General features: G+C 39.2%; 1 protein-coding gene across 8 annotated transcripts; it reads right to left on the reverse strand.

Annotated features, from left to right (window-relative positions):
* Positions 1-1,322: 1,322 nt before the first annotated feature.
* TBC1D7 (TBC1 domain family member 7) lies at positions 1,323-21,270 on the reverse strand. 8 transcript variants are annotated; one of them, XM_054191485.1, is made up of 10 exons: positions 21,206-21,255; positions 20,970-21,090; positions 19,417-19,591; positions 18,847-18,967; positions 18,068-18,148; positions 14,191-14,378; positions 11,756-11,893; positions 10,311-10,456; positions 2,378-2,507; positions 1,323-1,587 (listed from the first exon to the last, which is right to left on the reverse strand). In XM_054191485.1, the coding sequence occupies exons 4-10, from the start codon at positions 18,956-18,958 to the stop codon at positions 1,501-1,503; spliced, it is 882 nt and encodes a 293-aa protein (XP_054047460.1). In that variant the 5' UTR covers positions 18,959-18,967; positions 19,417-19,591; positions 20,970-21,090; positions 21,206-21,255; the 3' UTR covers positions 1,323-1,500. The 8 variants fall into 8 exon arrangements, with proteins under 8 accessions (XP_054047460.1, XP_054047461.1, XP_054047458.1 ...); XM_054191486.1 differs by having other exon boundaries at positions 19,417-19,621; XM_054191483.1 differs by having other exon boundaries at positions 21,202-21,224.
* Between the last annotated feature and the right edge of the window lie 5,164 nt (positions 21,271-26,434).

Below are 26,434 nucleotides of genomic sequence, written 5' to 3' on the forward strand. Positions count from 1 at the left end.
CCTGAGGGAAAAATGTTCAAAAGGGTGATCTCTCAGACTGTTCCCGTGGCCATTATTTGAAAAACTTGTGCGTTGCCTGTAACAGAATGCAGGGCTGTTATTCACAGAACATATATCCTCTTTCCTATCCATGTTACCCAGCTCTCATGCCTACACTAGGAAACAAGCTCCTCTCTGAAGTGAACTACACGGATTACACTACAATGCAGACACAGCAATGGCATTCAAAGCAGACACAAACAAGCTTTTTCTGAACTGGGTAAGCTCAGGCATTTCAGGAACACTAACAGCAGCATCCCAGAATCCAGCACGGATGATCTACCAAGGTTTTCAGGTGTAACCTGAACTGAGCTTCTCCAGCTGATGTGTGGAAGATAAGCCTGACCTAGTTTAAAACAAAAGTTAATTTTCAAAAGCATTTTAAGTCTGCACTACACTGAGTGCAAGCTAAACACTCTTTTAAGTGCAATGGGCATACCTGGCACTTGGCATACTAACCATCAATTTGAGTCAAATAACAGCTAAGCAACACATTTTTATGTACAATTCCCTGGTCTATGCAAGATGTAGAAACAGGTTTTTACACTTCTACAAGAAAAAGATTAGTTCTCCAGCAAACCTCTATCTCTGGCTAATCACTCTACTTTTACTTACATCACGAATTACATTTCTGTATTAAATTTATTTTTAAATCTAAACCAAACAAGAATCAAATTACAACAACTTTGAGCCAAGCATTCAACAGAGGCATTGTTTATTACTGGCCTGTAATTCTGAATTATATTGACTCGTCCCACTGATCTTTCTCCGTACCTGCCCAAAGTTACATTTTAGGATAGGACAGATCCACCTTTCTAGAGCATCTTCCATGAAGAACAAAGGAGGCGCGGTACAGCCATAGAGAGGTGGCTGACAGGTAAAAAGAAAGTATTTTAAAACACTTCAGAAAAGCATGTCACCCCTGGTCATTGTGATGTGCTCCACCTCAAACTTGTGATGCCTCTTGCAGAACATTTACCCGAAAATTTACAGTATTAAGAGAGTACATTTACATTTCTAGCAAAGGCATGCTTGTTCACCAAAGAGTTCCAGCAGACTAACACTTAGTAAATTTACCTTAAAAACACCTCCAAGTAGTAACTAGTTATATCAAGTGTAAGCTGGCATACAAAAACATTTTTAAATTACAAGTAAGCCTATTTACCTTTCTTTAAGAGTTAGATTTACTTCCCCAAAAGCCAGAGAGCACGCTGTGCGATCAGAACACTGTAGCTGGCTGGCCAAGAAACACTCTGGACATGATCACACCGCCACTAGGTATCTTCATTCCATCTGTATTTATTGAAAAATATTTACAAATTGATCGCTATGCTATTAGCTGCTGTAATAGCATCTTTACATAGAAGTAATGACGAACATCACACTAGGATGGAGGAAGAGTGGTAAAATGTCTTTTCAAATGTCTTTTTTTCCCCAAGCTATCAGAAGTGAAGAAAGTTCTCAGACTGAGTGTGCTGGAGTCCCACAGTGTGTGCGCCACAGATCAACAGCTTTGCTGACAATAGCATCAGTGTTGTCTTGAGGAATCTACGAAAGATCAGGGGAAGATGCCTTGTCAGAGTACTTTATTTGGATTGTTTTGTTTAAAATAAAGATTTAAATTTCCACTTCAGATTTTATCTCTTTATAAAAAAGAAAACAAAACATCCCACCATCCCTCAGTCCTATGCGCATCATATTACCTCCAGGTTTTAGATAAAAAGCTTTTATTTACAAAATGGTAAGATGGCCACCCAGGCAACTCACGCTTCACACATCCCTAACCTGGCAGAACTTACACTCGCCATCCATGACCACAAATTTATCTAATCTAACCAACCTACATTACATTGGTATCCTACAACCCTGCTGCAATGCTCATTACTAATCCTAGAAGGAAAGTTCAGGGTCAGGTTCATGATCCCATCCTTATATCAACAGAAAACATACCTTGAGTCCACAGAGTCACGCCCAGGCAAGGAGCAAAAAAGGTGTCAGAAACCAAGCCAGTAAACAGCTTCCAGAAAAATTAAGCTAGCCTCATCTGCACTTACTTTCACAGAAAAACCCCTTAGTATCACAAGAATGGTTGTCAAATCTGTACACAGATAACACATTCCCCAAAGCCTAAAAATCATTTAATTCTACGAAAGCCTTACCTCCTGATAGAAAAAACTATTATTCTCATCTCTGCACATTTTCTCTTCACCTTGGTACTACTACACTATTCTCAGTGAGCAATGTAATAGTATCTTATGGTATGTTTGCAAATTACTTTAAGGTGAAACACACTTTTATAAACCATAAAAGGCAATGCAAAGCACAACAGAGAACTTACATTTTCCAAAAACTGCGTGATCTTTTCTGCAGTAGTCAGTGCTATTATCTTCATTTTAAAGGTTAATAATATCTCCACAGCAACAAAAACAAGAATCTTGCAGGACCCACTAATAACTTTGTCCCAAACTCTACAAAAAATACAAAGAAATCACTAAACATTATTGCAGTCCATATCTGCTTATTTATCTGCTAGAGCAGTTTTTGTACAATCACCTTTTTCCAGATTATTTTTCTGAATAATGGCAAGGTATTGAATTATTCAGGTCATGGTAAATAAAAGACATTTTATCAACTCCTAAATCTGTACAAAGGAGAGTGATGGCAAGCAGTAATGTATTGATACGGTGTTCTTGTTTAGAAATTGAACTGTTTACAAGCTCAAATACAAAAAGCAAATCTTGTTTTAAATAGCCTGAACTGTGAAAACTATTCTACAGTATACAGTAAAGGTGATCATTTTTCCTAGTGCAAAAAAGGAAACAAACTTTATTAGCATGCCTAATAAAGACACTCTTCAAACAGATAAGCAGCTGAGAATTCAAAAGTATGTAATACTGGACTACCACATCTCAAGAAGCTAAATTTTCCAACTCATTGCTGTATGAGACACAAATATGATACATCAGCAGGATATAATCCATGATGTTTAAATTGGACACAAAGAACAACTATTAAGTCTTTCAATCCATCCCACTCTGCACAGACTCTCTCAGAAGAGTTTACACTTGTAAGAAACTGTACCTGGACCTCACATTTTTAACAAAATCCGAAGGGTGGGCCTCCAGAGGCTGCAAGTACTTTAGCAACAAAACTCAGATGAATATTAGAAGGGATCTGCACTAAAACAGCCTGCAACGATTTGAAATCATCGTTCAGCCAGCAGCTCTCTCAAGCCCAATCAACAGACTTGGGATGAAAGATTATCCAAAACCAGTGTGAAACCATCTGTCAGATGGCAGCTTTTATGAGCTTGCATTATTTTTAGTTCTTGAATTTTAAGAGCTGTGTCAGAAAGACTTTCTGAGGAGTACTGTTCTTGCTCCTTCTGGGCACTTGTTAAAAGTGTTTCTCCTTCCAAATAAAAATGGGGGACAAAGATCATATATCTCTGAATACAGTAACACTAACTGGAAAACATCTTCTGTAGCCCACCAATAAACTTGGATCTATGGGTGTACTTCTTCCAAAGACAATTCAATTTTTATATGACCTTCTCTCTCAGAAGAACTTGCCCTTCAGCCTGGAGTGCCAGGTGAACACAACACAAGCATAACATAAACTTTGACAGCTGAATTGAAGAGTAGGTATCACACCTTTAAACACGAAGGAGTTTAGAAGTGAGAGTCCAACAAAGACTCATAAGGATGACAAAGGGATTGGAGCATCTCTCCTATGAGGAGAGGCTGAGACACCTGGGACTGTTCAACCCGAAGAAGAGAAAGCTCAGGGGGAACTCATCGATGTGTACAAACACCTGAAGGGAGGGTGCAAAAAGGATGGAGGCAGGCTCTTCTCAGTGGTGCCCAGTGACATCACCTGAGGCAACGGGCACAAACTGAAACACAGGAGGTTCCCTCTGAACACCAGGAAACACTTTTTCCACTGTGAGTGCGATCATGCACTGGCACAGGTTGGCCAGGGACGTGGTGGAGTCTTCCCAAGAAGCATACATTCAAAAGCTGTGTGGACATGATCCTGGGCAACCAGCTCTAGGCAGCCCTGCTTGAGCAGGGGGTTTGGTGGGACCAGATGACCTTTCAGAGGTCCCTGCCAAGCTCAACCCTTCTGTGGTTCTTTGTGAAAAGCTTTATAACTCAGAATGTGGAATGGTTGCGGCTGTTACAGTGCTTATTTTTCACACTGTGACTCAACTCAATTCTTTATCAGTTTCTTAGCCTTCTATTCATGTAACTCTTCTGACACTATTTTCACAACCTCTCCATTCATAAAAAAGTTAGACTAGAATTTAACTTAAAATGAAGAACTGAGGAAAAGAATATGTAAAATCCTCAGGACTATTCTTACAAAAGAAGGAAACAAACAAAAAACCCACATGGACAGATGGGAAAAAAAGCACTACCAATTTCTTTCCCCTTTGCAATTTAGTTTTAATTCCCTGTCTCGCTATGATTAAAAATGAATATAATTCCCATATGGGCAGGAACAATAAATAATCCAAGATTAAAATCTTACTGCTTCCTTTGTGGTTCAAGCATCCTGGACAAGTGATCACTGTAAATATCACACTGATGTTGAAGTCAGGTCCAGAAGATTAAAGCAAGGCTATGAGAAAACTGAGACCACATTCCTGTTCCACACTGTACAGGTCATCCCTGTTTACTTCTAATACATTTTCCTTCACAAACATATCTGTTTAGAACCCAAGAACAGCTTCCCATGTGTTTCGTGGGCATCAGAACTGTAATTATGACTGACAATACAGAGAGTAGCAGACCTCAGAAACAGGAAAGAATTTTGAAAGTTCATATTAAAGCTCATGTTAATTAAAATACAAACTTACTAATCTGAATATAAAATACCCAGCCTTCTTTCATTATTTTGCTTCCAAGTCTCCTGACTTCAGTTTCCATAATTACATTACAGTAGGTTACATTTCACGCTCAGAAAACACTCTCGTTTTCCTACATTATTTAGTCTGATTCCAGAACAAATGTTTTAACAATGGCAAAACAGATGTGGTATCTAAATTACCAGTGCCTAACAGATTTTGGAAAAGGGTGCAGAGCAAAGTGCACGAGATGTCAGCACTAACCAGTCCGTGTCTGCTGCAGTTATTTTTCCCCTTAACGTCTTCAGCTATTGCTACTCTTGATGCAACTCCACCAGAGACAGCAACAGGGGAATGACTGTGTGACGCTGTGATAAACAGACCAGCGGTCAGCACCTTGTCTATACCAGTAGAGCCAGGAATAGCAACATAAACTGTGTTTACTTAGAATGGAAAAAACCCACAGCAGTTTCAGTGAAACACATATTTTGATGATTGTATTCTAATATAGCAGCCTTTATACATTGTATCTCTATGGATGATAACAAGTATTACACTTTTTAAATAACATCAAACACTTAAGATCAAGTATAGTGTCAGAGATTGCAACTTTTTACCTGTTTTTTGATACTCCTAGTGATAGGAAAATTACAACAGAAATGTCACATAACTGTGCCTATAGCCCTACTCAGGAATGCTGAAAAAGAAAGTACACACTAAATTCATTATGTTTTTTGTGACTATCATCCTCCGTGAAATATAACAGCATTCAATTAACCACAGGAGCACCCTTATAGTATTTCTTGAACAGTGAAATAGTAGGAACAACCACAAGGAAAAATAAAAAGAAACAAGAAGCTGTGAAGGCAAAGAGCATGCCAAGGATTATGCAAATGAAACCATTTACTTTTCACTGAGCTTCTTCTGTAGACAAGATACGACTTACTCTGTGTGTGCACGTGTGTGAAGGCATGGCATTCTCAGCGCAGTTTCTCAGGTTCCTCAACTGCTACAGTGCAGCAGTATACAAAATGCATCACAGCATTGCTGCACTTTTTCTGAAATATTATCATTAATCTCCCAGCTTTTTCCCCTAGGATGCAGGGTAAGCACACTCAACCTTATTCCTTGCTTCTGGTCCTCCAGTCACCCAGGCCAGAGATGTTTAAAGAGAACCAGCGCTTGCTCCTCTGCCTGCACTTCTGGGTGTCCTTCCAACGGTAACTGGGCACGGAGGGACATGATGAGACTCACGCAAGTCTCATCCTGATGTCATGTCATGAGCTCGTGCCCATCTGTTTCCAGAGCTGGGAAGCAGCTCAATTATTTAGACAAAGGCAAACAGACTTAAGTTTCTCTACAGTAGTAGCCCACATGCATGCTCTTATGCCCTCCCGCTCCATAGTAAATTTAACCATTTTTCATATTTCTGTTGTGTCTACTAACAAATGACTCCTATTTTTACAACTAGATGTAGTTTATGCAGGACATGGAGATCACAGATGTAAAACTACAGAAGCCATATATTAACACATGAGGTACTGCCAGTTTGAAAGGCAGTCATAAGATTTCAGGAGAACTACCAAATACTTTGCCACAAACAAATTACCAGAGGCTAATAACCTAACACCACCCCATCAGCTATTACTGTCCTGCTAATGCCACGTCTTCAGTGCAGAATACAAACAATGTTAGTCAGGGGCATGATACGTGACTGGCAACATTAGGCCGTAAAAAATGCTTGGCTTATTCACAATTATATCTGCAAAGCTGCATTACTTCTGTTGTAGTTGGATCATCTGGAATAAACTGGCAGCCAAAGTGCCGTTTCGCCTTTAGAGCTGAAGCCACAAACAGGACATCAAGGTTTAACAGCAGGGTCCTCTGTCTGGGGGCCCACACAGCACCATTGGAAAGCTCTCCACGCATGGGGCTTACTGAACAGATGACAAGACGCGCTGTTGCAGAAATGGAGCAAACAGGGCAATGGTGAATATAAAAACAAAGGTGTGATCCAGTTCTCTCCTTGTTTCAGAGACGAGTAAGCCTTTCTGTCCTTCTTGAGCTCGTGCTACAGGCTGGTTCATGTTCCAGGAAGCACTCTGTCTATATTCCAGGTGGGATATAGATGCCCAGAGGATACAGTGCCTTCAAAATAGACCGTCTGCTCCTCTCTTTTACCAGTGAGGCACCTCTAAGAAGTTTGTTAAGAAGCTTGTCGCATAATATGTCAAGTATATTAGGGCAAGCAAAGACACTGCATAAGCTCAAAGGAAAAGTTTCTACATGAAACCTGCCTATATATATTTTCCAAGCCCATTTAAATTAAACTGATGCATAAATTTTACCTACGGTATAAGTAGAAGTGTGCTACAAAACAATATTTATACTGAATGACAGTGCCCGTCACGAGTAAAGCTGGTATTATGCAACTTCATCTCACCATTATTGGATAAAATTTCTCCATAGCATATACAAAACTTGTACACCCTAAATAAAAAAAGAAAACCATGAAATTTAGATTTAGCTGCCTGGCAGAGAAGACTACAGTTTATAGAAAGCAAGCAACCTCTCCAAGAAATACAGTACTACATCATAAGTTAAATTAAATCATAAAAGACTGAGCTCAGATCATCTCTCACTTGAAAAAAAAAGTAACTAAAACTCACAGGAGAATTGGAGACCTGTTTTCAATTCTCAGCAGTTCCAACACTGCCATTTGGATACATTTCAGATAAGCATTCGGGCTTCTAGATTCTAATCCAAACTGAATCTCCAAGCATTAATTAAGTTCATCTGTTACATGCTACCCATGAAGTATGTTATTTCCTTAGCAAATGAGGCCATTATGATAACAACTGAATAATTCAGAAACCTGAACTGGCAAGGAAAAGTGCACTTTTATCATGTTCCCACAAAAACAGTTGAGAAAAGGTATCACTGTGCCATCAGAAGTACCAACACTGGTTTTTACTCCAGAGTGACACAAAAACACAGTATTTGGACCTTTTCTATGACAAAAAAAGTATTTAAAAAATTTCAGATCATCAAAATTATTTAGGTAACATAAAACAGTATATGAGAATGCTAAACAGTGAATACAATATTTTATATAAAAACACTGATTCAAAATGGTAGAAGTTTGAAACTAAAGATTCTGACAACATGAAATATGAAAATCAAAATTCTTCATCTAGATTTTTTCTTTTATGCTATCAAGATAACACAGCTCCATAAAATGTTCAATTTTCAACACAAATTTAAAAACAACCTTGAATCTTCCAATAGCAAAACTGCTCTGATGCAAATTCCTCTGTCAGCTCTAGTTCTCAGCCATAAGACCTACTAGCAAAATACAATCACATAAGCTCTGAATAAAAACATCTCCTAGAAGGCACGCAAAGAGGTTCCTAATAGAGTAGTTTGCAAAGGCTATTTCAGATCACAGAAGCCTACAGAAAAAAAGGCATGAAGACACTGGCAAGTCCCAGGTAGAGCAGCCACTTCTACTGACAAACTGCATTAAGTTTCACACAGAGGAAGCACAATGAAACAAGGTCAATCATTATCTGCTGAAAGAAATCTACAAATGCAAATGTGAAATAGAGATGCAGGCAAACCGTATATGTTCAATTGCTTTTAAGGATGTAACAAACATTTTATACATGCTTACATAATTTCTGTAGGCATAGAAGTGGTAAAAGCTTTTAACCACCATATCACACGCAACCACAACACAGAGATGACTATTTTGGAGCCTTGTGGGTGCCTGATGAGAAGAACTTGCCATGTAACAACTAGCAAGCTGCACACAGCATAACAATTAAAGATCTACCACCAAATCCTTCAGGTCTGGTTCAAAAAAATTGTTTTCTCAGACATATTCCTTGCCAACAACTGAACATACACAACCTCAAAGATCACTACCGCAAGACTGCAGAGCATGACTTCTAACGTTTCCTAAAAGCCCCTTATGTTCCTAAGGGCAAATAAAACATTTTTAAAAACAAATGTTCCGCACTTCCCTTCATGAAATGTGAAGTCCCAAATAAGCAAGCAAGACTGCATTCACTATTCAGGTTATGACCAACTTTACTACCACAAAGCATTTTCTACAGTGCATTTCACAAAGCACTCTGTTTCCACACTAAATTCCTATACTCGTGTCCTGGTTTCAGCTGAGATAGAGCTAATTTTCTTTACAGTGATTGCTGTGAAAGGAATGTCAATAATGCATATTGCTTTAGTTGGTTTTAGGCTATGTTTATACTTTTCAAGGACTCTTCAGCTTCCCACAGAAGCTGAGAAGGAGCCTAGACAGAACAATGGAAGGGCTGATGGAATATTCTGTACCATAGACGTCATGCTCAGTATATAAACAGGGGTTGGCCAGGGGGCAGGAATCCATGATCACTGCTCAGGATGGCACCAATTCACCAGGTGTGAAAGTGACTTGTGTCATTATTATTATTATTATTGTTATTTTCCTTTTCTGTTATTGTTCTATTAAACTGTCTTTGTTTCAACAGACAAGGTTTTTTGCTTTCCCTTTCCCCTCCTTTTCTCCCTCTTCTCCCTGTGCTTCTGGGGGAAAGGGGGAGAATCGCACAAGCAGCTGTGTGGTCCTAGTTGCTGGCTGGGGTTAAACACAACAACTAGCCACTGAAGTCCTGGAGGTGCTGGAGTGAAACTTCCCCTGGCCCATATTACTTCTCCAAGTTTTAAGGCGGCTGAAAACAAAACCACTGTTATCTTTGTGCCATCTCCTACTCAGCTATTAGCAACTCCTGTTAATGCTGAAAGTATGTTTCTCTACATCCAGATTGCATTTTCCACTTTCCATGAGTTCTCAGACAGCAGAACTAGAGAAGTCATACAAGCTTTATTTCAAAGGCCCTTTAGTAAAGTGCCATGCATAAGAGTTTTCCCCTTTTAAAAACTGGACAGCCTATTTCCAGCAATAGAATCTTAAAACACTGTTTCGTTTACTCTGTAATACTCAGACTGCCCTAGTGCTTTTAACAATAAACATTCCCAAAATCTCTTTCATCTAATGATAATACAGTATTATAATCACTCCTTAAGCAAGGATGTTGGTTAAAAAGCCTGAAAACTGACGACAATTCAGCTATCTATCACTAAGAGGGGATTTGGAGTTTAAATTCCTAGGAGGCATTAAGTGTCTAACAGAATCAGCCATTATATTTAACTCCATCCTTTTTTAATTTCAATGTGAGAAATGATCACACAGAGATTATCTTGCATCAGTAAGAAGTGGAATCAAATCAAATTTTATCATTTCCAAGTCGACAATAACGTTAACTCCATAATCTTACAGAAAAAGTAAGGAAAGCTCTTTGCCTGCTAGTGATGAGAGAAATTACTACATAACTACAAACAGAAAGAAAAAAAGAGAACTTGCCTCTGTAAACTGGACTCGGGTAAACAGCCTGCAAAACACTTTTTAAACCAAAGATCGTAAGGGAGTTTGCTCATTGCAGCACATGCTTTCAGATGCATCAGAAGTCTGTTATCTTCAATGTTTAAATACTGCTCCAGAATTTTTGGCTGAGAAAGGAATTGGAACATTTTAGATAACTAACATCAGAGTGCTCTCCATAACTGACACACACTGTAAGACAAGAAGTGTCTTAAAAATTAAAAAAAAAATAAAATAGCATGTTAAAATAACGAACTTGCATTATTTTAACTAAAAACATGGTATTCCAAAATACAAGTGTTGCTGATTTTTGCAATTAGCTAATTAAGTGCTTTACTAAACAAACAACCCCAGGTTCCTTAAATTGCGGACCACTAGCAGAACTTCCAAAATACGCCGTATTCCCTAATGCAAGGAGGTGTTTGAGAGCTTATGGCAATGCAGAGATTAAACCTGCACTAATTACTGCTACCTTCACAAGTAAACCTAATCGCCTTAGCACACATGAAAAAAACAGAAAAAGAATCTACACAATGCAGCAAAACCCAGAAAATCAATTCTGAGAGTAAATCCCTGTGCAATATATTAGAAGCTGGACATTGATTTCTTGTTTGAAAGTCCCAGGTATTTTGAAATGCCAACAGAATAGCAAAAGATAGAACTAAAAAATGAGTAATTCTCATTTTTTATAATTCTAATGTAATATGACATACATTTTCGTCATTTCAGGACTGCCTTTATGGTTTTTGTCATAATTAAGTAAATAGCTAATGACTTCAGCTGTCAAAGGACAAAAAAAACTTCCTTTGTCCATATTCTAACATCCAGATTCTTGGTACAATATTCACATTAAAATAAAAACTTAGTAAGGTAGAGACTTGGCACCTTATGTAATGAGAGCACATACTTTCTTTAAAAACTCTCTTCTATCCTTCAAAAGGAATTACAGAAATGTATCACTTCCAGCAATGAGGTACGTTTAAAAAGTATTTCTTACTTCAAAAAGAGTGAAAAAGGACATGCACAATTTTCTGCAATGAATTTTCATTCTGCGATTATTAGTGCACAGGAACTCAGATACTTTCACCTCAGTAGACATTGTTAAATAAAAGGTTTCTTATCTTTTGAGATTATTTAAAAAATTACAAAAGGTTTTGTATAATGACGTAAATAAAATGCAATCAAAAACTACCATGTAGCCAACAAAAACAATTCCTAATGTTATATTAGACAAAGTGTCCTACAGGACAGTACAAACACAATGCAAAAAGCACTCTTCTCATTTTCTCAAAACAGCTGGTGGAACAGAATCCAAGGGTGTCACCTCTGATACTCCAGTTGTCTCCATACATAAATGCTTTCTATGACTTCTTCCTTTCTCCTTTATAGCTCTCCTCACAAAAAAAAAAAAAGTATTTTTTCCTTACCAGTTGTTGTAATGAATCTTTGTGCTTGCTGTTCAGCTGATTCACAAAGCAACTGACAAGCCAATAGCATTCTATAGGATCCTCCACCATTTCCTCCATTGCTTTAGCAATAGCAAGAAACACTTCATCTTCAGGTTCCTGGAAAACAAAGCCAAAAAAGTGAACTACACAGAAGTACTGACTATATGATTTAAATTATTCTTGTATTCCTTTTCCCTGCCATTTGGGAAAACAAACGGGAATCAACATACACAGAGAGCTTTTCTGACATTCATAAACAAAACACTGGGCAGCAGCAGCATTATGGTGACAGATACCTATTAAAGCAGAACAAATCAGACTTGTCTTGCTTTTAAAACCAAAACATACAACAGCAGTTTGGAACACCTCTGATTCAAAGTTCTCAAACGAGACAATATTACATCCTAACAAGGTAGTGACAATCCTACTTCTATGCCCCACATTTTTATACTGCACAGCAGCAGAATTTTTCATCCTATTCCTTGCTAAGGGCCAAACAGGCCCCTCGAAAACCTCTGCCATAGATGTTACAGTTACTGAAAAAAAATAATGCAGCCATGAGCTGTATGCCTACCTTCAACATACAGAAAATCATTTGGTTTGAGATAAACATCTTCCTACAGGCAAACAACTATCTTTTCCAACTGTGGCGGTGTGCTCTCCCCTTCACCCCCCCCGGCTCCTGCTCAAGCCATGGACATCAACGGGAGTTGTTATGAGTTGCACTTGAACTGTGGGGGATGGCTGGCAACATAACCAAAACACTGTCTGGAGTAGGAATGTAGGTATCTTGTTCCCATGAGAATATGACTATAGGTCAATTATCTTACTCTATAAATAGTGGACAGCCCAAGAGCCCCTTGAGCTCTCCTACATGGCAGCAGGCTGCACGACAGGATCTCCCCTTAAGTGGGGATGCTTGCTTAAGGTTCCACTCCTCGAAGTTGAGAGATTCCTTGCCGCAACAGACTCTTGCTAAGTGACTAATAGCATGCTAAACTTTGAAATCTTAGCTAAGTGAAATAAAGGATTGATGGCGCATACATAATCCTTTAGACATAAACCATTGACCAAGTCTGGGACTAGGACTGGATCCAGTTGCACCTAGACTCCTCTCTGAGAAGGAGTTTAGAAAGCAAGGGGGTCCTTTCTGAACCTCGTGACTCAACAGGAGGGTCTCCCTGACAGCTTGTCTGACCCTGGCCTCTATGCAGTAAATAACCAAGTGTACCCTGGCATCAGATCTCGTAAAACACTGTCGCATTCACTACTAACTTTGTTAAATCACTGTTTTATGTTAATAAATATTTCACTACTTCTCTTTTACAAGTGAAGTTAATCACTCCGCCCACGACACCAAGTGACAAGTACCTTACTCCCCACAATACATGACCAGAAGCATGTGACGGGCATGCCATCATCTTTTCTCTAGAGGATAGACTTCCCTAACAGAAATATCAGCATGCCTAAACCACAGTAAATGGTATGACTGCACATAGTGTAGATGGAGGTGAGCTAACTCTAAACCAACTAGACCTCATGCCAACAGCCAACTCAGGAAGTCTCTAACCTGGGAAGGTGCACAAGGAAAGGCTCTATATTTGCCCTGTTTCTTACAGTCTTCCTTACACAGGCAGTACTGACTACATTAGGAGCCAGATACACATCCACAGTCTGATCTACTGTAACCATCAGTAGCAGTAAACTATAGTATCACAGGCTTTTGCTCACATTACAACTCACACAAAACACATGGACAGTCTAAATACTACCAGGATATGCCTCTGCTTCACTGACTGCTGCTATACACACATATCCCTACTTAAACTCTCTGCTTTCAGATGTACAAAACGTACAAATCATGGAAGTCTGCTAAATGACTCAAACATTTCAAAATATTTAGATCAATTCAACATCATCTTTATACTCCCTCTGCCTCCACAATAGAACATATGCATTACTATCAAGCAGTAACCTCTTACAAGTTTAAGGGGACAGTAACTACATTGAAAACCATCTGGTATGAAAAGAGAACAAATGCTTTCTGCAGCAAAACAAACACAAGTTTTAGCAGATGCATAGTTATTAGTCCTGTAACTATTAGATCCATCTCAGAGCTGCTGTCAGTACTGTCATGGGGTTTAATAGATGGACTGCAAAACACTTGCTCAGAATACGATACTGCTCTACAAGGGATGAATTTGCATCTCACTGGGTCACGTGCCAAGATCAAGGAAATTTCTCAATCAAGGAAATAAAATCCCTTATTTTATACCAGTACTTCCCCGTTTTCCAAGTCACCTTACTTTTTCTATCTATGTCCATTTGTGGGGCTACTTGCAGTTCAGTTTCTCACATGTTTACATTACTAAATAAAATACTGTATTCAAAAGACTGTTAAAAGGACAACTGACCAATGGAAAAGCCAAGTTTCGAGGCAGTTTTCCTGATTCCAGTTGATGTATGCGGAGGAAAACATCAACCTGTGGGGTAGAATCATTAATAAAACGAATTACACGAAGAGCATGGTGTACATCCCAATACTGCTCCTTCCGGTACTTCATCACCAAAGCATGAGATTCATGGTGAGGAGGAATAATTCCTAAAAAAGAATAAAATAAAAAAAAGTTAAAAAAAAAAAACAAACAGAAAAAAAAGATAAGCAGCTCTAAAGAGAAAAAATAGAACACTTAAACCCAGTTTCCAAGAGATCTGCCCAAACTCAATTTCTACTACAACTCCAGCCTACAGAAACGTAGGACCTGGCACTACAGTTTGCCCATAAACTTGATCAAAGAATACAGGGAGAAAATTCTACAAAATTGGAAGTCAATGAACCAACAAAGCACTTTAGCATTATATTTATAAAAACAAATTTCCTATGTTAACTGAACATAGGCAAAATCTACTTTTAGACTACTGTTTCTCAAGCTCTTCTACAAGGTTTTCAGGAAATTAATACTAACTCTTTTGTCTACCACATTATCGCTGATAAGAAATATCATTGTTGGGATAGATCGAAAATAATTTAATTGGTTTACTCTCCCCCTCCAACAAGCTTTCTTTATTTTTAAATTGTGAATCTTACTTGTTACTTGTTTATACCTACCTGTAGGTTTTTAACACAGTACTAATTGCACATTTGCACCTAGCTTCCATTTATTTAAAAAACAAAGTGGATGCAGAATTATTTTTATGCACATTAGCTGTTAATACTCTCAAATTCTAAACTCTGAGATAACCAGAGAATATATACATGCAATTAACTATTGCAAAGATACTGTACATTCCAGTATTATTTAATTTACTGTTAGATCTCTGCCAGAAAATTCTTTACTTACTGTATCATAGAGATTAATCCTCTCTAAAACAACATTCAGAAGCAAAATCAATCACATCAGTTGAATCAGTTACAGATTAAAATTTAAGTATACCACCCAACTATTTTGCCAGATAACATTTTTTACTTTCTTAGCACAACACAAATATTTTTCTAGTTTCCTAGGAGGAAAAATAACAAAGGAAAAAAAAAGTATTTAGGTACAGGGGCAAAGAGAATTAAACTGTTTACAATCTCCAAAAGAGATGCTCAACGTTTGACTCGATCCTTCCCCTCACTCAAGACTCAATCTTGCCATGCGCTGATATTCACAACAAAACTGTCAAAGGCTTCAACTGAAATAAGATCATACGTACACCAAAGCAAAAAAACGCTACTTCCATATCACTAGTAGAGCAGAATTTTTCCCATTGTAGAAACCCACAATAACAAAGCATTCTTCAAAAATGAGTTCTGAAACAGGCTACCTGCTGCTTTTATCTCTCATTGAAGGAAAAAAACATTTCTGCCAAGTGTTAAAACGTGAAATGGCTGAGTTTTAGTAACAAGCATAACAGACAGAAAATTATCTTTTATTTTCCAACTGCAAACCTGTCTGCATTTCAAAAGCTGGGACAGAGCAAGACATTTTTCACATTATGCAAAAACAGAGTCAACATCGTGATTTTGTATGTACGTACTGCCAACTGCTTTCCTCAAATACAGAAGACTGCCTTAGGCAGACAGAAAAGAAGCTTGAACACAGGATATCTAGAAACCAACCACCTGAAGAGGAAGTTGACAGAGACACCGCTGACACACCTTGTAACCTGGGACAGCATCAAGCCTTCATATGTGTCCGAGATAATTTTGCTGACAGGACAGAATCCCTTTTGTTAAACTGTTAACATTATTTAGAGGAGAGTAACACCTCCCAGCAGAAATTGACTGGTCTGTTGTTCCAGTCATTTAGGGAGAGATATTTTGCGTTGCCCTTCTGAATACTAGCTTTCTAATGAGTGCTAACACTGTCAGGCAGCATAAGAAAAGTCCTTGTACCTCTGCTCACGCAAGGAGTATACAGAATGACAGTATGCGTTCTTGAAATAAGTAACTCTTTGTTTAAAATACAAAATCCTTTAAAAAAATCAGTATAATTTTCCATACAGTTAACTCAGAAGGTGTTTTGTGTTATCATATGATTCACAAATCATCCTATCTAAAACAGTCAAAGATAGACCACTGGCTCTGCAGTGAGGTACAACTTTGCCAAGAGATTGTACTTTGCTATTATAATTTGAAGGATCTTGTACTGAGTAATTTTTCCAAACCTCCTACACTGTATTTCCTACTACTAATATTTTAAAGGATGCCAACTATTTCACTAGGGCACAGGGTACAAGAATCTTTTTCATACTAAAATTAGTACTCTTAACGGCAGAGGCTTTTATCAAGTAGGATTACTCTGTTAGTTCAACGATCAATGCCAAGAACTCCAAGTTTTATAATTAGATCTTGCACTTTCTGCACACTGTTCATTTACTATGTCTTTCAAAGAAAGGCTTACAAATCCAAATAATCAGGAATACAAAACCACAAATTTTAACTTGTAGAAAATGGGAGGGAAAAAAAATAAAAAATAAAAAAATTAAAAGATTGCTTAAAACGCAGCTAAAACTTTCTAATAGATTTCAAACTCCAGACACTGTAGTGGAACACGGAGACCAAAAAAGGAAACAGAAGACATTTATTTGAACATTGTTCAACATCATGGCACAGACTAAGATAAACGAACATCCTAACACAGAAAAAAATTGTTTTTTAAAATACTCATTCTGAGGTAGGAGTCCCCCATCTTCCTGACTCTGAATCACCTGCCAAAATCTTCATATAAGAGAGATATATGGGATCTGTATCACATACTCCGGAGAGCCAAAGGACAAACAAGTAGCAGCATAGTTCACAAGACGGCAGCTTCTAAGCCAACCTGCAGACTGATGCTGCTGTTCTCTCCCTGACAAAACAACATTTCAGATATCAGCACCCCTCCTGCCAGCTCAGCCCTGATAATACAAGACTGAGCACAGGAGCCACAGTCAAGCTTTTCAAAAGTGGCACAATGCTCCACCACCAACAGCATGGTAAATCACATTTCTCTTCCAGAGATTCAGATCCAGAGATCAGACAATATACCTTGACATTCAGTCTGGCAGTAAGTACTGCCACTTACTCTACACGCAGTAAGTCTAAGGGAAACTCTCCAGATACCTTGCAAGGGTCAGAACTCCTTGTCTGCAAGTGACATGACCTCGCATCTAGTAAATCCAACACACTTAACCAGTTACTGCTAATTCATTAGTACTTTTGAATTTGTCACCTGACTAACGCACTTCAAGGAAAATAGAATCTATTTATGGGGCGAGTTTTTATGGTTTCTGGGGATACCATAATTGGTCTCTGGCCTCATAACTTCTTCAATGGCAAACGCAATTTAAAGCCAGAAGCAAAATCAGAAGAAATCAAGATTTTATAGAACACAAAGCTTCTCTTTAGAATAAACATCCATTACATACCTTGCCCATTTGTTTAAGTTTAATCACAGTTTTACTTCAACTTAATTGTCTGTCATTTTAGGAACAGAACTGAATACCTTATCAGGTATCAGTGATTTATTATAATCCACCTCTCAAATCCATTTTACAAATTTACTTGGATAATGTTAAAAGTTAAATATAGAAATACACTCTTCTAGGTGTGTTCTCAAAAACTATGCATGGAATATTGTTTTATAATTGCCGTTGTGCATCCTAGGTGGATATAAAAATAGGCTAAATATGTATCACTAGGCAAGGTAGGACAGAACAATCCAAGCCATTAACCCTCCCAAGAAAAAAAAAAAAATCCCAAACAGAAAAATCACACCTTCCTATATACTGATTTCTACAGAGGACCACAGATGTCATATTTCATACCTAGAAGCACTTTCCACACCAGTATACGATACATAGATGGGAGAGGAAACCTTTGACTAAATGTACAAAGCTTCTCAATATCTGTAGAGAAATAAAGAGGAAAAAAAAGTAAATTTAAAGATAATTACAAGTAGGTTTGAGACTCTGATCTAAGAGTGCAGATCGAAATCTCCACTTTCAGCATATATTATCAACAAATGCTTTCACTGCTTCAGTTGACAATAGAATTTACCCTATAAACTGCAACAATTTGGAAAAATATATACGTTGGCTTGATTTACAATAAAACTACCCTAGGTTTCACGAGGAAGAAACTGTACCATTTTTCTAGACATTATGTAAATCATGTTGCTACATCAAAACAATTAAGGGCTTTGTTAAAGGGACAACATTTATCTTTCTGTAATGTTAGAGATGGGGCACTCCTCAGGGACCAACAGCAATAACAAAATCTTCATTGTTTTGAGGTTAGATGGAATTAACAGCATGAAACAATATATTTTCAGATTAAAACTGCTTTCATTAAAAACTTTTAGTTTCTTGGGCATTGTGAATAACAGAAGAAAAAAAATCAGCAAGCAGACAACAGTTTTAATAGTTTTTAAAATCACATTTTCAGATCTTTGAAACACAAAGGACTGCTAGTAATAACTGAGAGATTAGTGGTAAAAGATGCAAAACTTAAATGAGTACTAAGCACGGCAGGTGAACATTTTCTATTATTCCCTCTCCATCCCCAAATCACCAAGGTAATAGAGGAAACAGTGAAATCAACTTGCCCAACCGGTCATCTTTTAACAGAATTTCCAGTGACTTCTTTTCTTCAACTCCACGAAACCCCACTTTTTCATAATACACTGAACGGAAGTTTCTCTGCGAGTCATCAGCCATGATTGATTCCTTTTGGAGAAAAAGTAATTCTCCTTAAAACTTACAAGAATACATTCTTATTGTATTATGGTCAGGTACTGACAGAAGTTGACTGCCTATGTCTCTATAGTACAAATAAACTAAAATATATACTAAAATATGAAAGTCTTCCAAGATTTTTAGTATCTTATGCTAACATAGACATTCATAAAAATAATTGAACCTAAACAAGGCCTAAAGATATCCAATTTCCAAAAGAAACGCAGGGACTTTTAATTTTTTTTTATTTCTGCAGTAAATTATACTACCTTTCCAAAAGTTAAAAAAAAAATTGCTGGAGATACACTTAGTCTCTTGTGTGATATCACGTATTCCAAAACCAATATAAAAATACAATGAAGAGTCTGACAAAATTTTGGCTACAGAAACCCTAATCAAGTAAAACTTAGATCAGTAAAATCATCAGGTTTCATACTCACCAAACAAGGTAATCAGAAGCAAGGACGAGCCGATGTTGGTCTCAGTAGCACAGAGGTGACAGGAAAGAATAAGGCTAGGTATGTAGGCTTGTTCTTAAGTTGCAGGTTTGAATTAAACGTTCACGTTGTTATCAGGTGCTGCAACAGCCACAGGCTTGAGCTTGTGATTCCAGTACTAAAAAGAAATAAACGTCTCATCCCCAAACTGGAAACAATGGTAAATCACAGTGAGTATTCTGTGTTTTATGACAAATGTAACTGACAATTCAGCTCAACCTTCTAAGTATCAATTCTCTCTCCTCTGCAGGCTTGCAAATATGAGAAAGTTCTGTTTTGTAAGCCAAAGGACTAAAAACAACCTTAATTTTTATGCCCAGTGACAGCAGCAAAATTTGGAGAAAAATAATTTATTTTGAGTGAGGAGTAATGGGTGAATTATGCACCGAAACACTCTTCTAGTTAAATTCTTCTTTTCCTTGCTAAACCTTAGACAGCAGGAGAAAGCATTTGGAGATATAAACAAAGGCCACAATTTTGCAAAGAATGCACGTATTTAAATCTGTATATCCACTAGGCCTATTTGCGTTTCAAATTAAGTCCATTTTTAGTGCTTTGTAGGATCAGGGCCAAGACCAGACATGAAAATATAAACCAGCAAAGAACCGAATTAATGCTTTCTGAAATAGGTCAAATACTATCTTAAAATGAGAGAAAAAAACCATTTATATTACTTGTAAGACATTCCAGTTGTACACTATTCTTACGAAGATGTTCATGTATTGTGCATTTAAGGGTCCGATGATCAGAGTGGTTACTACTTACATTGCAGCCGTGTCTAAAAGCAGAATTATGATGCTATAGACACTCAAATACATTTAAAATATTTTTTTAAATCTGAATTTAATATGTGCTATTTAGAAAACACTTAGCCCGTATCACTTGTAGAAAGCTGACAGTAGAGTCACAGAAGAGAAATAATAAATATCATTTGAAAAATAACAGCATGATCTGTAAGAAAGGAACACTATTTTGGTAATTTTAGACTATCACTATTCCAACAGTACATTTGATTTACTCAGTGGGGAAAAGGAGGAACAGAGTTTTCTCCCTCCAAATTTGGGATATATATTTTCATGTTAGGCAAACAACAGATGCTCCAATCTTCACACGTATTGTTGATAAACTGGAAGAAGGAAGGCAGAAAGCAAGCCCCTAGCCAGCTCACTGGAAGTGTTCTGTACAAGACTACAATTAAACATCCTGTCTCCAACGATTAGTGCATTTTTGGCCTTAATACCGCTTTTCAAAGTATTATTAAAATTTCACGCCAGGTGATTTTAACAGCAGCAATGAAATACAAACACCGACTGAGGTACCAGAGGGGACGCCGGCACCGTCCCTTCCACAGACCGAGCCACGCTCCGGGCGCAGGCCCCGACAAACTCCCACCGGGCCCGGACAGCGGCCTTGGCCGCCGTTCGGGGCTGCGGTGCCCACTCCCTGTTACAATTCCAAAGGAAAACACGGATACGCTTGGGCATAGGATCTCTTACCCCTCCCCCGCCCGGGAAATCACACCGCAAGCTGACGGGGCGGCGGCGGGGCACCGGGCCGACTGCGGCAAGCCAGCGGCGGAGAGACGCGGGGAAGGGGGAGGATGCGTCGCCCGCCGCTCTGGGGAAAAGGCAGGGGAAAGGGGATGAGAGCGGAGCCGGTGACAAACAGACACACACACACCCCCCACACCAACCGCGAGTACCGGGACACCGCCCCCACTCCCAGCACCTACGGCAGGCGGGCGCGGCCCCACGGCGCATGCGCAGGCCGCGGCCCTGCCCCGCCCCGGGGCGGTGCTGGGGCGGGGCGTTGGGTGGAGCTCCCGCCCACCGGTAGGGCCACGTGCCCAACGGCCGGGGCCGGCGCGCGCCCGCCCTTCAGAGGGCGGCGGTGGGCCGTTGCGGGCCTCAAAGCGGGGTCTCGGGGTTCGCCGGTCTCTGAAGGTTGTTCTCTTGTCCCACCACCACCACCTCCCTCAGGTGAAGCCGGCTCAGTCCCTCAGAGATGGCTCCCTTTCTCCTTCCTCCTCCCCAGATTTCATGGGGCGGCTTTGGGTAGGGCGAGGGCTGCCGCGGGGGGGAAAGAGCAGCCTCCCTCCTAGGCCCCTCTCAAGGGCACACCGCAGGCCTGGGTGTTTTGACAGAACAGGCTGTGCCCAGTATGGAATTACATTCAGCGGTGGTACGGAAAGTACGGTGCCATGCAAGACCCACCAATAATGCTCAACAATAAGAGAGTAACTCTTTCCCTTATCGCGGAGGCTGCGAGGAATAGCAAAGAATGATACTGCCTGCACCGTATTACTTACTGTAATTGGTATGCTTAGCGTTTTGGCCTATCCACTGTGACATCTAGGGACGTTTTATTCAGAACAATCTCTAGGAAGCTAAGTGCACTTTCCAAAACCAAGATTTACGGTGATGCACCAAGGCACTTGATGCTAAAACTCCCACCCCTCAAAACAGCTAAAGGACTTAGATCTCGCTGCTGGACGCCAGCGCTCAAAAATCAACCCATGCTGCCAAAAGCGGGGGACATCAAACTAATAGTGTGGGTTTATTTGAGTTGGGTTTTTTTTGTACTTGGTTGTGGTGGTTTTTTTTGGATCTTTGAGATCTTGACAGCCTCAAGGAGTGTAGTGATAGGACAAGGGGCAACAGTTTTAAACCAAAAGAGGGTAGATTTAGAGTAGATACTAGGAAGAAATTCTTTACTGTGAGGGCGGTGAGGCACTGGAACAGGTTGCCCAGGGAAGCTGTGGATGCCCCATCCCTGGAGGTGTTCAAGGCCAGGCTGGATGGGGCTTTGAGCAGCCTGGTCTAGTGGGAGGTGTCCCTGCCCATGGCAGGGGGGTTGGAACTAGATGATCTTTAAGGTCCCTTCCAACCCAAACCATTCTATGATTCTATGATTGCAAGGACTAGGCAGCAGCTTTTAATAGGAGCTGAGTTTTCAGCTTCTGATCCCTTTCAAGGAGCAGAAACTTGAACAAAACCATCAAACACCTGAATTAGCAATACCAGGATTTTGATGTACTACAGCCCTCCAAGACAGCCTCTTAGGTTAACTGGTCTATTTCCAAATGCACAGAACATGCCATTATTTTAATCTTGCCCAATGCTTTTGAAATGCCAAGGGGAAAGCATGCTGTTGCAGAATGGATGTGCTTTTGTTGAACCCAGCTCACAGAGGACTGTTTTTGTTGAGTCAGTGCAAGGCCTAGCAAATAAGATTCCTGAAGTAATTCTGTACAGCAGCAGGTGGCAGGCTGGTGCCATTTTTTGCCATTTTTGGCTGCTTCAACTCAAATACATCTTTTCTCGATAGGTGGCACTTGTCTCTGGATGAGAGCTGTTTGGTGCCGTTGGGAGCTAACCAGTTATCACGAGGTTCAGAAAACAGCTACTGAAATTCAATCAAATCTCTATATTTTTCATTTATTTATTTTTGGCCTTGCGGAGATGTATTACATAGCTATTGTGGTGCTCTAACAAAAGGCTGAAGCCAGCACAATTTATTTCAGCACTACTTTATTATACAGCAGATACAGCAATATTTTAAGCAGTTGAGCTATCAGACACTGTGGTATGGATCTGCGTTATATTAATGTTAACAATTATGGCATTGCTAAAAGTTCCTAATCAAAATTAGGGTCTGAAAGATTTAACTGCATAAAAATTATACCTGCCCTGAAAAACAATAAAATTAATGCATTCCCCCTAGTAAAGTTTCTAAATCCCATATATAGGAAGCTTCTTAATCATGATACTTATACAGACAAATTTTCTTAATGGTGTCTGTAAACAGTTTTTAACCTATAGATAATAATTTATAGTGGGATCCCATCCAAAGGCAGTTGTAAATACGATTACTGGCATTATACTTAGGTCAGTGGGAAATGAATTAAAGAATTTCATTTGAGACTTTTAAAACTGCAAATGAAATTAAAAGCATAGGTTGAGCGTGCACTGCTAATGACTACAGTGATTATTGTGTGGTGACACATACACAGCGAAACAAAGATGTCTTACCTAATTTTTTAGAAAGACAGCCATGCACAGAGTTGCACTTTCTTACTGTAACAGCCTTATTTCTTTTAACTGCCCTTTTAACTGCCCTGAAAATAGCTAAATATGCTGTAAATCAGTGTTGTAAAGCTCGCAGGTGACTCATTGCTTAAATATTTAATTTAAGAAATTTTACATTTTCATAAACCGAATAATAACCTTATTTTCCTTTGTCTAGGGACATAAAGTATCTTCATTCCTACTGACAAAATCTCTTTGTTGCCACTGTAAATGAAAGCAGAATTTCGTCATGAGTAGCTGCAGGTGTCAATCAGCCAAGTGGAGGGCTGTGTTTATAATGAAATTGATTAATACATCATTAATCAATAATACCTTCCTAGGCATCTGTTCAAACCGTGATAACCTAAACACTGAATTTTTTAAACTGCAGTAATATCAGAAAAGGTTGCACACATAAAGGATAAAAGGGAAGCAGGTTTGGAATTGGTTTGGGATTATCGGAGATAGCAGAGCCAAACTAATTAGTACCCTGCTAGCATACTGCATCTCTCGTTTTTATCTGTGACTTCGAGTATTACTGTGTTTGTATTTTGTAGCGATATGTTTATATTACACAAGTGAGCTACTCAATGACATACAAAGACACAGGAGAAGGAAGCCAAACAGGCATTGTAATGTTTTTTATTGCAAAATACGAATTGCATTGCGTCCATGGTTCTTCATGAAAAGCAACACTTTTGCTATTAAAGCTGGAATAATTTTATGGGATCAATGTGCTGCTGCTCTTGGCAAGTCTTAAGGGTTTCAGTCTCTCCTGTGTGACTGATCTATCAGTGGAATTACAGATGATTATCTGGAGCACACTTTGTTATGTGAATTTATCAAAAGAAGCTGAAAATGCAAAGCAATGGAACGTTATTTTACGCAACATGGATGTCCATATTTGCATGGCATTATAACACATGTTGTAACATACAGAAAGTAAGTGCAGTTTTCAGGTGGGTTTCATTTCCTCTGAACTGACTGAAGATGCACTTTCTCTCTTTTTTTAAAGACACTAGTCTGATAATATCTTCACAGTGTATCAAAACCAGTGTATACATTCAACCTGCTAATGCACCGTCCCTTGTTCCTGTCACAATAGGAAATGATTGATGTTCAGGCAAGAAGTTACAAGTTCAGGTCATTTCACCTTTTCTGAGATACCATTTCCTGTTTCTTCAGAAGCATGAGTGGTTCCAGATGGCGAGTAGGCCGGTGTTAATGGAAAGGACAATTTAGGTATACATTCACATAATCTTTTCATTATGATCATCAGCAGATCTAGAAAAGCTTGGCCCCATTTCCTGGCCAAAGCAGCATCGCCCTGCTGTTTACATTCTACCTGAGAGAAGAACGCAAATGTTGGAGCTATAAATGTTCACAACTTAATCCCTTGTTGAAGTGAGATGGAAAAAAAGTAACACTCTAGGGTAATAAAAATATCATAAAACCATTTGGCAGCAAAAGGGAATTCAGCCTTTCATTTTAGCATGGCAGCACAACAGGCAGGTCTGTCTCCAAGCAGACCAAACACTGTCTCTGTAAGCACGAATATGCATCCCCAGATGACAGCAAGGAGAAGGCTCATGGGGCTGAAAACAGCATACGGAGAGGCTGAACTTGGAAAGCTGAGTTCAAATGTGTCCTACTTCGCTGTTTTCTCATCCTGCTAGAGAATGAGAGCGCTTCAGAGGTGACATGCATTTGTCTGCAGAGATACACAGAAACTGCAAGACAATTACAAAGGAAATAAAAAATTGCAGTTGCTCGTTCCAAACGTAAAGGAAATAGGATTTGGTTTAAGATTGTGTTAGTGATTTTTTAGGGTAATGTCTTCTGATTCTAATCATAACTTTGATTTGTTGCTTAACCTCTGATAGCAACTGTGCCTGCCCTAATTATTCTTCTATCAACCCGATTAGTAGCTGTGTTAAGGGTAAGATTGATGTTTTTGTCTGAAAAAGCACTGAAAAAGAGTTTTTAAATAGCACCAAAAACATGCTTTGTGCTGTCAGTGAGCATGACACATTTGGGGCACTACACGATAATAATAATAAATAGTCCACAATAATCTTATCTCAGTTACTCTTTAATTGAAAAGTGACAATGAGACCGAGATTGGTCCATTTAGGGATGGTGGGAAAATTAAATGATACACCTTGAAAATCCTAATCAAGAGATTTGGTATATGGATGAGGTATAGTTATTATGATCAGGATATATGGTGAGAGACGGAGCAAAAATGGGGGCAATATGCAGGTATCTGCCATGAAATGAGAAAGCAAGTAGGAACTAGGAACAGGTTTCAGTCTTTGCAATATTTCTCCTTATATCAGAGCCATAAATGTGCCCAGAAGCTAATTCAAGGTCACAAGCTGGATATGGTACATAGATTCTGGATTCCTCACTCCACCAAATATCCCCAAAGCTTTAGAGCCTGGACAGACTGCACAGTGCATTGGACTCAAGGGATTTGAGTTGCAAAGGTTTTTACTCCTCTTGAGTCCTGTGACCCAGGATGGAGATGGGGACAGTTTGTTTCAATCCATGGGCATATTTGAACCAGACATTCTCTAAAGGGAGCGTAGCCAAGCCAGAGTTTCAAGGCATCGTTTCAACAGCCAGGGTTGCAGAAGCTGATCGGGCGTCGCTCACCATTGCCACCCTCCTCTGCCAGGAGCTGTGCCGAGAACAGTACCTGGCTAGTTGCTTGCACTTTTGGCCATGGAAATGAGTTCATAGGTCCGACCTCCTTCCGAGGCTCAAAGGCAAGAGCTTAATCCAGTGTCTTCACTGGGACGACTAATGTAAGGGTGAGAGGATTGGATCCAACCAGACCAACACAGCAGACGGCACTTGTACCTCCAAAGATTAATTTGTCACTTAATCAC

Source organism: Rissa tridactyla, chromosome 2, assembly GCF_028500815.1.
Source record: "Rissa tridactyla isolate bRisTri1 chromosome 2, bRisTri1.patW.cur.20221130, whole genome shotgun sequence".
In the NCBI taxonomy this organism is placed as follows: domain Eukaryota; kingdom Metazoa; phylum Chordata; class Aves; order Charadriiformes; family Laridae; genus Rissa; species Rissa tridactyla.